The 13,416-nt window shown below is 42.0% G+C and overlaps 1 protein-coding gene across 1 annotated transcript in view; it reads left to right on the top strand.

Annotated features, from left to right (window-relative positions):
* Ctnna3 (catenin alpha 3) overlaps window positions 1-13,416 on the top strand; it is a 1,779,311-nt gene that overhangs the window by 1,461,041 nt on the left and 304,854 nt on the right. Inside the window, exon 13 of the mRNA XM_012514925.2 lies at window positions 718-869. Coding sequence (XP_012370379.1) covers window positions 718-869 — 152 coding nt within the window. The remainder of the gene's footprint in view (window positions 1-717; window positions 870-13,416) is intronic.

Raw genomic sequence — 13,416 nt, 5'->3', positions numbered from 1 at the left:
CAGTTTGCCAGGTAGGCACTGCCCCGCCGAGCTATCTCCCTGGCCCAAATATATACATTTTTGAACATAGCTATGTGTTCCTATTTAATAAAGAATGTCTAAAGGTCAGAAGCGCTTCTGTCTGCTCTTTGTAGAGGCAAATTTGGTGAGTGATGTACTAATCATCATCCCTCTACTTATTCAGTGCTCTGAGATGTTAGAAATGGTTTGCATATAGCATTGTTAATTTATTTTCATTTATATTTATTATTGTAGGTAAAACCTTTCCAAAAGAACATCTAAGGAATATTTTTGTTATTATGAAACAAAATTAGAAACTGAACTTAAATTTTCTTCTGTTTAGCAGCTAAAATATTTTTTTCTTTTACTATGTTACAATTCCAGCTTTTTTCCACACCAATTCCTCTCCTGACTTCTTTGGGTTTATACTGTATGAGATAAGAAGTGACTTTGCAATCTTATGTTTGGTTACAACAAGAGCGATACCAAAGAGAAGGCTTATTCTTTTAAATATTTCTACAGACATTACTTTCCTTGTCTTTAATATCACTCTGCAGAGATCCATGACATCCCCATCAAAATGTTTGTATCTCTATGTAAGGAGAGCAGAAGTCTACTCCTTAGGTATTTATTTAAAATAGAATTCTAGGTTTTCTAGGATGCATACAAATACAATAGTCACAAAGATGACAATCCCTGTCTCATTTGTTTTAATAGTAATTCCTGAGTTTGTAACTCAAGTGAATACTGCCTTGGAAGCTCTGAGCAAGAACTCACTGGACGTGGCTCATGACAATCAGTTTGTGGATGTGTCTAAGAAGATCTACGACACAATTCATGACATCAGATGTTCAGTCATGATGATTCGGGTAAGTTTGCTTACCTTTTCTAGAGTTATTTCAACACTCTTTACCATCTGGATTGCTTGGAATGACTGTCAGTGAGGTTTTATTTCTGTGCTGTAATGTCAAGTCTGAAATGCATTAGAACTCCCGAGACTTGTGCGTATCCCCAAAGTCAGATCTGCTGTTACAAGTTACATTTTTAATTCTCTATTTGGTTATAACTTATTCAAATGAATACATGAACTGTGGAGTGTGCAGAAGTGATAAGGCGCTGTGTGCAGGCGCCACCGAGCATGATCAGAAGCCGAAGGAATTTCGTTACTTTTCTTTTCTTTAGCAAACAGGAAGGATTTTTCTCACTATTGTACTAGAATTGATAAAAACACGTGTTAAAAAGAGTATTTCTGAGTCCTTTTATTGTAGATTATAGAATCACAGATCATTCTTTAAGAAAATGTGACTCGGAGCTGCAAGGCTCAGCAAATGACTTCTTGTTCTCGCTGGGGTTGTCTGCCTAGGGAGACACGAGCTGTGTTCTCAGATGTGTGTACTGCCCACCGCGGTGCTCTGCAGAGGCCAGCCATTGGCTTGTGCTCAAACATCGATGGAAGATTTCTTATTCTATGGCAGTAGCACATGTCCACAGCGCATGCAGTCCACAGCTACCTTGGAGGCTGGACGCACAGGGCACCCTGACCCTAGTTTTAAACCCTTTCTCCTTCTATCCCACACTTCTTCCTCCTTGTCTAACTCTTTTCCCCAATTTCATTGTTGTTGATATTATTAACTTTACTTCATGTTTATGATATATAACATTTACATTCATTTAGCTTCTTAGGTTCCTACAGTTGGCATATCTTATTTCAACCACTTTCCCCTTCACTCTTCTACTCTTGCCATGTACTTTGGATCTACTCCCATTTGCATGAAATCTAGTTCCTTGTCTGTGTGTTTTGTTTTGCTTTTACATTTTTTACTTCAGTCTGGCCTTGACTCACTGTGTAGTTCCAGCTGGTCTTGCAGTCTTGGCAATCCTCCTGCCTCAGCCTCCTGCTTGCTGGGATCGCAGTATGCACCATCACACCACACTCCATTGTTGGCTCAGCACAGTCACCCACCTCTAATCCCCAGCACTTAGGGTAGAACTTTTGTGTCCCACTCACCCTGTAGTATGCTTTCTGTACATGGTCTTACTTAAATGAGGAGCACTATAAGGCATCTAGGCTTGCGAGTGTGATTTATTTCATTCAACATTGTATTACCTATATGCATCCATTTCTCGCAGATGTCTGAAGTGTGTCCTTCTTTATAGATGAGTGTTCCATCAAGTATAAATAGCGCAGTCTCTTCTTCGTCTGGTGTTCTGTCAATGGCTGTACAGGCTGCTCCCAGGTTTATCTGTTGTGATTTGTGCTGCCATGAAGTTGGTATACACATCTCACAGTAGTACAGTGTGGTTAGTGTTGTGGCCACGATGCCCAGAAGGGGGACAGAAGGGGACACAGCACTTCTAATTTTAGTTCCCTGGGGATCTCCATGCCTGTTTCCACAAGTGTTGTGCTACCTTCCCTCCTCACCAGCAACGTGAGCGTGTCCATCTTTCACTGCAGCCATGGTAGCGCTCATTATTGAGTTTCTGGTGACCGTGTGAGGCAGAATTCTCGCGATGCTTGATATCGCTGGTACCCTGTGAGCCTGCACGTTTCTCATGCATTGGCTGACCTTCATGCTTCTGACGGCTTGCTGGTTCATTTCTGGGCTGGAGCTTTAATTTTAGGTGAACTGAGTTTTCTAAGCTCTTTGTGGTAGAGTCGAGACATTAGTCCTCGTTCCGAGGAACAGCTGGCAGACTGTTTTTGCATCTGTGGGCTGCATCTTTTCTCTACGAACTGAGCCCTTTGCTGTGCAGAAGCTTTCCAGTTTGGTGTGATCCCATTTGCTGATTCTTGCTACTACTTCTTACAAATCACTATTGTGTTTAGAAAATGCCTTCCTACACCTGTGGCTTTCAGTAGGTTCAACGTTTCTGTTTCAATGTTGAGATCTTTGATCCAATTTGATTTCAGTTTGCTCTCTGTGGATCCACATTAAATAGTCTGCAAACACATACACAGTTTTCATAGAAATGTTTGTTGAACCAACTAACGGTCATCCAACACATGCTTTTTGTCCCTTTGTCAAAGGTCGAATAGCTTAATGTATCTGGGAAGATACCTGTACCCTCTGTGCTGCTCCATTCACTCACATGTTTGTTTTATGTTTAAGTAACATGTTGCTTTTATTATTGTTGTTTTGTAGTATAATCACTTATAAAACAAGATAAGTGCTTCAGAAAATGAAAACATAGGGCTGGGGAGACAGCTCAGTGGTCTAAGAGCCTGCCTGGCAAATGCAAGGACCTGGGTTCAATCCCTGGTACCACATTCTATGCTGGCTCCAGAGTCCTGGGTGTGCCATGCCAGCCAACAAAGCCAGGCATAGTGGCACACGCCTTTAATCCCAGCACTGGGGAAGCTGAGGTAGGAGGATCACTACGAATCCAAGCTGCACAGTGAGACCCTGTACCAAAAAATAAATAAAAAAACTAAACAAATAAGTATTTTTTAAAAAATAAAAAAAAAAGAATATGTAAAGGTAGGAAGGCACTTTAACTTAACATACATTCATCTGGAAACAGATCCTAAAGTAAGGATTTGTATTTTCAGAAGTTTTATTTAGGAACAGGGAAAGTGAGAGCAGGAAAAGATAGAAATCCCTAGGGCTTCACGACGACCTAGGACTTGATCCTGCTCTCAAACTATAGGTCATGCTGTAGAACACACCTCAGAATCTTTTTCAACAAAGAACCACACCTGGATTAATCACCTATTCCTCTTGATTAAATGCTCTCCTCCCAGACATTATCTGGGCCTCATGCTAGAGCCAGTGAGGCTCTGGAGGCCAAAGAGAACAAACGCCAGCTGTGGTGACTGCTCACACCGGAAGGACGCAGTGAGCAGAAACCGGAAGAATGAACATTGTGCAGCTCCCAAAGCCCTGGGTGACAGCACCAGGCTCAGACTGCACAGTGCCACTACCCTGAGGAGTTGGCACTTCGGGGTCTTTGTGAGCCTTGTGCATCAGGGGGCTGCCACACACAGGGGAGCCTAGAAGCACACATCGAAGAGATTGCAAGGGAGACACTAAAGTTACCAGCATACAGGTGCTAGTGTTGCAGGGATTGGGGAAACCTGAAGGCCAACCCCTGATGCACACAGATGGCGCCCAAAGTCTGTACAGCAGTGTGAAGGCCACACGCATTTGCCTGAAATAATGGCATCAAGTTTAAGTCTGGATCTTCATTGGAGCTAGCAATACTTGGTGGCATCCCCTCTTGTGATGCTGGGAAGCTACATTGAGCCGCAGCAACAGGCCACCCCCTAGTGCGAGGCTAACCAGCCACCACGCAGTGTTCTGCTGCCCTGGCCTGTGCTGGGCAGAGGCGCTGAGTGTCGTGTTCAGTGTGATGCATGTTAAGACGCTCACCACAGCGGATGTCAGGATTCCCTGTGGGATGAGGATGCTGTGAAGGAGAGCCCGCAAGGATGTGCTCCTGTGCCTGGACCCTGGATGGCACTACCTAACGGAAGAGCAAATGTATTTCCTGAGCACTTTCTTCCTCAGGCAAAGGTGTTTATTCCTGATCTGTGTGGCCTCCTGGTGGGAACAGCGCCAACTGGGAGTGAGGTGAGGCCACGAGGCAGAGGGCTACCAGTATGAACAAGGGCATGCCCTTCAGGGACTCAGTACAGCCTCAGCCCTGCATTTCCACAGTCCCTGTGAGGCTGTTCGAGAAGATACATCAGTGAAATTATAGACAAAGCAGATACTGCATTTTTTTCCCTGCCAAATCTGCTCAGGAATGTAAAAACCTTATAATTACTTTTAGTTAGATGTTGTAGTACTTACCTTTTTCCTCATTATAAGGATGACTTGCACATAGCAAATCAAATTATCTGGCCATCATTCCTGTGTGCTCCTCATACACAGCAGCCCTCACAGGGCAGGAGAACAATTTACCATAATTATTAATAGCCTTTGAGGGCAATAATCTTTCCCTTTACTCATTTCTTTTTCAAGGTAAATACTTCCATCTTCGTTAATTCTTTCTCATAGGAATATTCTAGTATTTTGTGTTGATCTCAAGTCCTTATTTAATTTCAACAAACTTTTCAAATGAGAATAGTATCAAGGCTTATGCTAATTAGGTCTTGCCTATTATCAAGTAAAATAGACCAATATCAAGTGAAGGGGATATTATTATTTATTAGCAGATTAATATCTAATATCAAATAATGTTCTTAAGTGTTATTTCCACTGCTATTATAACTGCTCTTGGGTTACTAGTTGCTGAACTCACCAGATTACTGAATTAAGAATGACTCTCTTTCGTTTTTCCCTACTACAGCTTATATTCATTCTGCTTTTTTGTTGGATAGGATTTTCCTTGATCCTAAATTATAATTTCATGGAATTTGCTGTGTTTTTATATTATTTTTCATGTTCTTTTTCTACTTTCTCTCCATTTTGGCCGTGAACACACTGAATTAGTATCAATTCCAAATGTGAGACATAGTCTTTGTTCCTTTTTTTCTCAACTACCAACAGATGACTGATGGATGCTCTCCAGGCCTGCATCTCATGGTGAGGCCCAGGGGATGGGCACAGCTGAGTCGGTGCTATGAGGCCCCTAATGACAGGAAGCTGCACCCGACTGTGCATGTGTGAGCGCACAATTTAGAAGAGAATTTCTGAATACACATAGCTTTTTCCTTTAAGTAACTTTATGGGTAGAAGGACAGAAGCAGAGCTGCTATGCTTGAAGGCAAGGAAGAGAAGAGAGAAGCCCGCAGTCTCTGTCCCTATATCCCATGTTGCCTAGGCAACCAACAGGGACATATTCGCTTATAGCCATTCCTTAGAGGATGATCTATAACCTCTGGAATAATTGCTAGTTGGGTCATAGGGCGAAAATAAAGTCTACTCAGGTGCACGTAAATGAAAATCCTTTGTTTTTCTTAAAAAATATTCTTTTATCACAGAAAATAATAACAACTGAGCTGGTATAATCTCTTCACAAGTTCAAATTTAATTCAGACTAAAACTCTAGCTTTAGAGCTGCACAACATTTATCCTTTCACCAAGGTATCTGTAAAGCATGAACAGGAAGGCAACTGGTTAGCAATGGCTCAGCTTCAGGGGGTCAGCCCACGGTACAGGAGGCTCGTGCATAGCAGTCTCCCCTTAGCTAAGTGGTCATGAGTGTTCTTCAGCTGCCTCAAGACAATGAAATGCCCACTGAGGCTTAGAGCGCTATGTTTGATAAACAGTGCTATAAAATATGATTTTATCCGCCTTTAATATTTACTTTGATCAATTGCTGTGTTAGTTGTGTAGGCTGTCTTTAAAAGTTCTAAGATAAATACAGTGCCAGTTAACACTGTTTTCACTGGCTTCAACATAAAGATGAATGAGGTTGTACAAACCCAAATACAACAACCCAAGAAAGTAGGAGCAAATAGCACACACTGTGGTTGGTTTCCACACAGTGACTCTGGGAAGAGTTTACAATTATTAAGAAAGTACATAGTACAGCGGTTCAGATTAGAACAAGAGATAGGAGTCACTTTCCCCCAATTTTTTCCTTTGTACGATAAACCTAGTACTGAGCTTAACACAAAAAATTGTCATGAGGACAAAATGAGCTCACAGAAATAGAAACAAGAAAGGAATTGCTAGTAATGTCACCCCATAATACTAGGGCTACTAGTCACTAATAGTACTGAAGTTGCTTATTATATCTATATATTTTGAAGAATATTAATTATAGAAATCATGTAAGTATAGTTTTAGAGCAATATGCAGACAAAAGTCAGAGAATAATTTGAAAGGCAAAAGTAAAGATTTTTCAAGATATTTTATAGAACATCAGGTTTATTGACATGGACACAAATTATAGATTAATGTAATTAATTATAAATTAATATAAATTTTTCTTTAAACTCATGGTAGCTTAAGTATGATGATTCTGTGTATTTTTTATTAAACTCATAAAATACAAAAGGAAGACTAAAGTCTCAGTCTTCATCTTTGTTGGTGAGGGTTTTTTATCTATAAGTAGACCAAATTTTATGAGCACTTAATCACTTAATTGTGAGAGCAATGTGGAGAGACACAGTGAAAATCCTCAAAAAGCAAGACAGAAGTAAAGTTAATCCCATAGCAAGCATTCAAAGTGCAGACGGATTTGCAATGCTTTTGCATGTGAACATATATATGGATATATTATTTTGCCATATATTATGTATCACCAAAAGCACACTGAAAATATGATTAAAGTATGCTGAGTGTTCACATTTTTAAACATATTCTTGCAAATGACACACATCCTTAACCTCCCTTGGAACTGCCCCCTCACCTTGAACATGGTTGTGCCTTGTACTGGTGTCCTTCAGAAGCAGTTCCAAGTGTCCTCTTTCGTGGATGTCCTAAGTTTCATTGTTGAGGCAGCCTGACACCCTGCATGTCTCAGAACGTTTACCTTGCATGGCCACTCAACTTCGGGGTAAAGCCTGCAGACGCAGACGCGGGGATCCAGGCAGCAGGGTGGCTCAGGACACACTGTGGTGCTCTCAGCATGCCACCTCTCGGCTGGATGCCCCCCAGCAAGAGCAGCCCCTGTGTTTTCCTCACACTCTGTGAGGACGTGTGAGGAATCTTCCAGAATTGCTTCAGGAGGTGACACAGAGGAGGGCGTTGCTGTGCAACCTGACCTCAGGGCAATATTTGGAAGGAGAATAAAGGCAACATAGCTTTTCCTGTAAGGTTTTTTTTTAGTTTAAACATTCACTGTGTATTTTTATAATTCCTCACAGAACACAAATAAATGGTTTCCAAAGCCAATGTTTAGATCTTCATGATCATCACGAGGTTTTTATTCTCTGTATGTTTTCTGAATTCATAGATTAGAGAGTAGAAACATATTTTGAGGATGTGATTTGATCACATTAGTTTTTGAGGAAGCAAAATGGCAAAGAAAGTAATATTTCAAAACAGTTCCAGTGACCAGGTTGCATGGACTGCTTTTACGTGGACCATTTACCTGGCTTCACAAATTGCAAGGTGATACCACACATGACATCAGGCTACGTAGTCAGAAAGACCGTCGGCATTAGATTCTACTGTAGCTACACGATAAAGAGATTTATGACTTTTCCTGGAAATGTGTGTGGCTTCCTAATTGAGATTATTTGTTCTGTATGACTTCTGTAAAATTCTATCCTTTTCCTTCTTAGTGTTTTTTATTTTCTGAGGTACTGGGGATCAAACTCAGGACTTCGTGCTTCCTAGGCGGGTGCTTAAGCTGTGGAGCTACCTCCTCAGCCCAACTTCATAATGACATCAAACTCTATAACTTCGTAGAAGTTATGTTCTTTACATTTTTTTTTTTTTTTTTGGAGGGGGCTTAAGCTGCTGCCGTGTCCAAATTCTTACACTCAAGCTGATAGAGTGGATGGCCCTGCTGGTATCATTCAGTTAGTGACCAATGTGGAATGTATTGCTTGGTGTACTGAGGTCTCTGCAGAAGTTAAGTTTGGGAAGGCAGACGCAATCAAAGAAGGTAGTGGAGGTCCTGGGGAGATAGCTCAGTGGCATAAGCCCTGCCTGGCAAGCACAAGGTCATGAGTTTGATCCTCGGTATGGAAAAAATGTAGCAGAAAATCACAATGGGGTTCAAGTCTCAGCTGCCTTTGCTACTACTTACATCATTGCTTTAAATCCTCACTGCAGAGGAAGGGAGAATCATGCCACTAAATGTGCATTTGAAAAGACAAGGACCAAATATTGCTTCCCAGCACAGGAATGAAGTAAAGCTGCCTGTGCTCTAGTCCAGGACATGGTATAAAGTAACACACAGTGGAGAAATAGGAAGGAACTCGAAGCACATTCCCACTCTGTGGCCACAAAGAAGGGGAACTATCAACTCGTTGAAAAGATGGTGTAGAGCAAATTGCTTGGTATATGTCTTTATTTTTGTTATCTGTTCTAGTTTTTGCTTGTGCTTTTTTTCCTTAAAATAAATAAAAAGACAGTATATCAAAGCATCAAAAATAATAGTAAATACATGGATAAATTTAAATAAAACACATCCCAGATCTATACTTCGCTGCTTACAATACATTTCTGAGAATTACAAGGTCAAAAAAGTGTGGGGAGCTCAATCCTGCTTGTCTGTCTGGAGACTCAAAGTTGTTACCAGGAGCCTACATATTGGTTTATTGGCTTCACGCTCTCCGCTTGCCAGAAAGTCACAAATACGTATGACACATTATCTTAGATGGTTAGATAGCACATGCATTTGTTAATCCCGGTCAACTAAGCTATATAATTAAAATTAGATGTATACTTTCTATGAATGATTTTCAAATCATTCCATTGAGTACTGAATGCCTTTTAAAGCCCAGCTTTAATTAAGTTTGACCAAGTGTACTAACTACAGCTAACTAGAAAATCTTGCATGAACCATATAAAATGCTGAAATTTGATATATTGTCAAGTCAATGTGTTTACTTAATAGGTGGCTATTTGTCAGATATTTTAGGGCTATCAATTATCTGTAAATGGTTTTGCTTTCTCCTGCTTGTGAATCTGATCTTATTTTAGTTAAGTGTTGGCAAACTCTTCCATCGCCCAACTCACTCCACTGCGCTCTGTGTGGGCCATGGGCTCTGCACGGGACCGGATGACATGACTGTGACAGAGCACATGGCTTCCTGTCTCTCTATAGAAAAAAGGTAGATATTTGTTATAGATAGTTCATTTTAGATTCAGTAAAATATTAACGGGTTTCCCAAAAATCTAATCAGCTCACTATGAGTTTTGTCTTATAAATGTAATGGTCCGAAATGTTTGAATGCCAGCACTGTGAGCTCTTGCGAGTTCTGTGAGTTCCGTGAGCCCTGGCAGTGGCACTTCTATCCCGCGCTGGGCCACATCTTGAAGCCCACTGCTCCTGATCATGTTCTGTACCTTTTAGAATTACGTGCTCTTGGGTGCTGTGATTTCTTTCATATATCAAACACTTTTTATCTCTAGATTTTATGTGCATGCCCTGGTACTTCAAATAGAGATTCTTAGTTACTAACACTCACCCTGTTCCAAATGATGCCAAGATTTTTTTTTTTAATTTTCATTTGGTTATTTTGGGTTATATATCCAGGAGGTAAAATCATCATACATTTTGCGATTACACTACACTCACGCATTTCGTGGGCTTCTTCTTTATGTTATAGCACTGTATTTCTCCCAAAATAAGACACAGCTAGAAAATAAGCCTGAAAAGATTTTTTCAGGATGCTTTTAAGACAAGCCACATCCTAAAATTTAAGCCTCAGTTAAGATACTCAGCCATGTGGATGCATTTAATAAATTAATGGCAATACTCAATGAACATATTGAATTATAGAGCAATAATATCAATGTAAAATTTAACATGGCTGGGTGTGGTATAGCATGTCTGTGATCCCAGCACTCAGGAGGCTGAGTCAGGGGGTAGCTGAGAGTTTGAGGCCAACCTGGCTACAGAATGGGCTCCAGGCCAGTCTGAATTGCACAGCCTGATCCTGCCTAAAAAAGACCAAAAAAAGTGAATAATATTATTGTCATTAATACTTGAAATAAATGATAACATAAATTATAGCTCAGTACTTGTAAATACTCACCGAGATGCCTTTGGAGAGGGGTAAACACCTGCATAAGCAGATGAAATGGAGACTTTCTGGGGAATGACCGTGAAGTGTCGGTACAGCGCACAGAGAGCATGCGCACTTGACAGTGAATGGATGTGAGTAGATCGGATCTGAAGGTTCGTTATTCAGTGAGGTGCACTACGAGCGCACTACATGGCCAGAGGTGCGGCTTTAGGCGAGCTCTGCTTTTGAAGATGAGCAGTCGGGGCCAGAGGCTCTACAGGAAGCAGAGTTGCAAGAAACTCAGGCCAAAATTCAGGGTGTGAAGAGTTATCCTGATGTTCCAGAGGAAGGTGACACGGCCGTATGCGAGTGAATGTGTATTTCAGTAGTGAATAAAGGTAGCTTGTTGTACATGACAAAAATAAGATATCTACTGAAGTAAGCCCTAGCATATGCTTTTGCATGAAATGTAATACAAGACCTGGTCTTATTTTGGGGAAAACTATAGTAATAACTTTGTCCAGACATTGCTGTGATAACAATGAAGTTGTATCAGATGGGCTTTTGCTGAACCAGCTGAGAGGTGGTGGATTTGGGTGAGTGCGTAGACGCTTGGTGTGCGAGAAGTGGCCTTGGGTTATACGTGTTCACACCCTGCAGCCCCTGATCCATGTGCGGCGCTCCGCTCGCTGCGCGTTCTGCATCCTGCCTGGCCTGCTCGCTGTCCGCGGTGTGTCCCTCCACCCAGCGACCCCGACCCACGCGACTGGCACAGGAGCGCAGTTAGCACCACGCGAGGCTGCCGGCCCTCAGGAGCCCTCTTCTTCGTGCGCCTGACCACTATCGAGTGTCAGCTGCTTTACGCTCTGCACAGCTTTTGTTGACTGTGGAGAATCTATTCAGAACCATTCCAAATTTATTTAGCATACAGAGGCTTAACATCCTTTTATTTCTCAGTGCTAAGCAGATTGCCGAATTTCATAGTCACTCTGTTCTTCGTTCACACAGGAGCCTTGCTAGGGAATCTCAGTTAAAGCTCTCTTCCTTGAGTGGAAGTGTTAGGACACCGTTACAGTGTCAGAACAAGTCTGTGAAGAGGCTGGCTCCCGAGAGGAGACCTAGGGGAGCTTAATACAAAGCTGCAGCCAAGGAACCTGAGCTTTGTGTGCAGACTGAAGTAGTCAGCTGTTAGTGGGAACACTCTAAGCGCGCCCTGGCAGTTCCTCTGAAACAAAATGAAGATCCCTGAGCTTCCTGCAGGTTCTGGTTGGCAGGAGCGGAGGGCCCCGCTCTCGGCGCGCTCAGCAGCCTTACAGTGTGCACGCCCTGTGAAGAGACCCTGGACTCCAGGGACAGAGGTGACCAGAGCCACAGAGACTATCCATCGAGTAATATTGTGGAGAAGCTACAGAAGCACTGCTAGTCGGTGATCTCAGCTGCTCCTGCTGGGAGAGAGATGTGAGGGCGAGGCCCTTCCGGGGCGCGCCCTCCTGCTGGCAGCGTGAGCAGCCTCGGTCTGCAGGCCCTGAACGGTCTGCTGGCCCTGGACGTGTCCGCACTCGCGGGGTTCCGCGCTCTGAGGGGCGGAGCGCGCACAGCTCAGAGACTTGACTCAAGGTCGCTGGAGCGTCTCTCTTTGGTACTGTGGACAGGGTGATAAGGAAAAAATGCTTCATGATGGAATCTTGAAGGGTATATTTTTTGGTTTGTTTTCATTGATTCTGTTGTGCTTTAACACTTTAACTAAATGTGTCTTAGTAACAGAATATATCTGTAGTAAGACTTAAATGTAATGTGTTTTTCTTATCTGGAAACAAAAAGTTGGCCTTACCTTAAAGACTTTCAAGATATGCTTACCTTTTAAAATAATAAGTCTGCTTGCCTAGGTTCTTTTCAAAAATAACTTTTGTAGAGCTGAATAAGACTTCTAGAGAAAACAACTTGAAAAAGAATTTTGTCATGATGACTTTTAGGAAAGTCATGTAATACCTAATAGAGGAAGAACGATGGAGAATTTTATGTTTTCAGTATCTGTAAACCATGTCATGGCATTGCAAAGGGAGAGCGATTCTGGACTCTGAACGCAGAAGGAGAGCGGAGGGGCTGGGGGTCGCATGCTGCTGAAAGCCGCAGGGGGAGTCCGGGTCCTTAGGCATGCTTAGGAGTATTTTCTTTTACCACATGAGAAGGAATTGAATATTTTTACACTATGGAATCTCTCACTTTCAGTGGCTTTCTTTTGTTGATGGCCATTTATAAATCCCAAGAAACATTTCTGGGGCAGTTGGTAGAAGGATTCTTACACTGGGTCTCTTCTCTGTGCCCCAGATTCAGAGATGTTGGTCAGCTGGCTGTCCCTTCAGACCACCCACTGCTGGCATCTTCCACTTGCTGTTCTTTCTCGCCACAGTGATTTCTGCTCCGACTCTGATGGGGAGTCACTCTCAGGTCTGCAGCATGGTCATCCTGCCCAGTGTCCTGCACCGATCCCACACAGAGCCATAGGAAAAACTAGCGCTCCCATGCCAGCTACTGTCTCTTAGTCAAGTTCGTGTTTGCAGATTTTTTATCATGACAAATGACATACTGTACAGTTATTAACTTATTTATCTCCTTCCAATCAATAATGGAAGCTATACGAATGAATTTTTTAGGAAATAATGAAAATCAAAATTAAAAATCATTTTAGTAAATCATGTAGCATATTTGGTTTCTGTGTGGACCCTTGTTTCAATTGTCTTTACTGGGTCCCATGCAATTCAAGATAAGAAAACATTGTGTTATTTTATATATCATAAACATGATGAACAATAGAAAACTAACTTGGTAGATATTGCCAC

The sequence above is a fragment of the Octodon degus genome, unplaced genomic scaffold (genome assembly GCF_000260255.1).
Source record: "Octodon degus isolate 3935 unplaced genomic scaffold, OctDeg1.0 scaffold00046, whole genome shotgun sequence".
Lineage (NCBI taxonomy): Eukaryota > Metazoa > Chordata > Mammalia > Rodentia > Octodontidae > Octodon > Octodon degus.
Note: the sequence above shows the minus strand (reverse complement) of the source record. Positions and strands in the feature narration are given on the sequence as shown.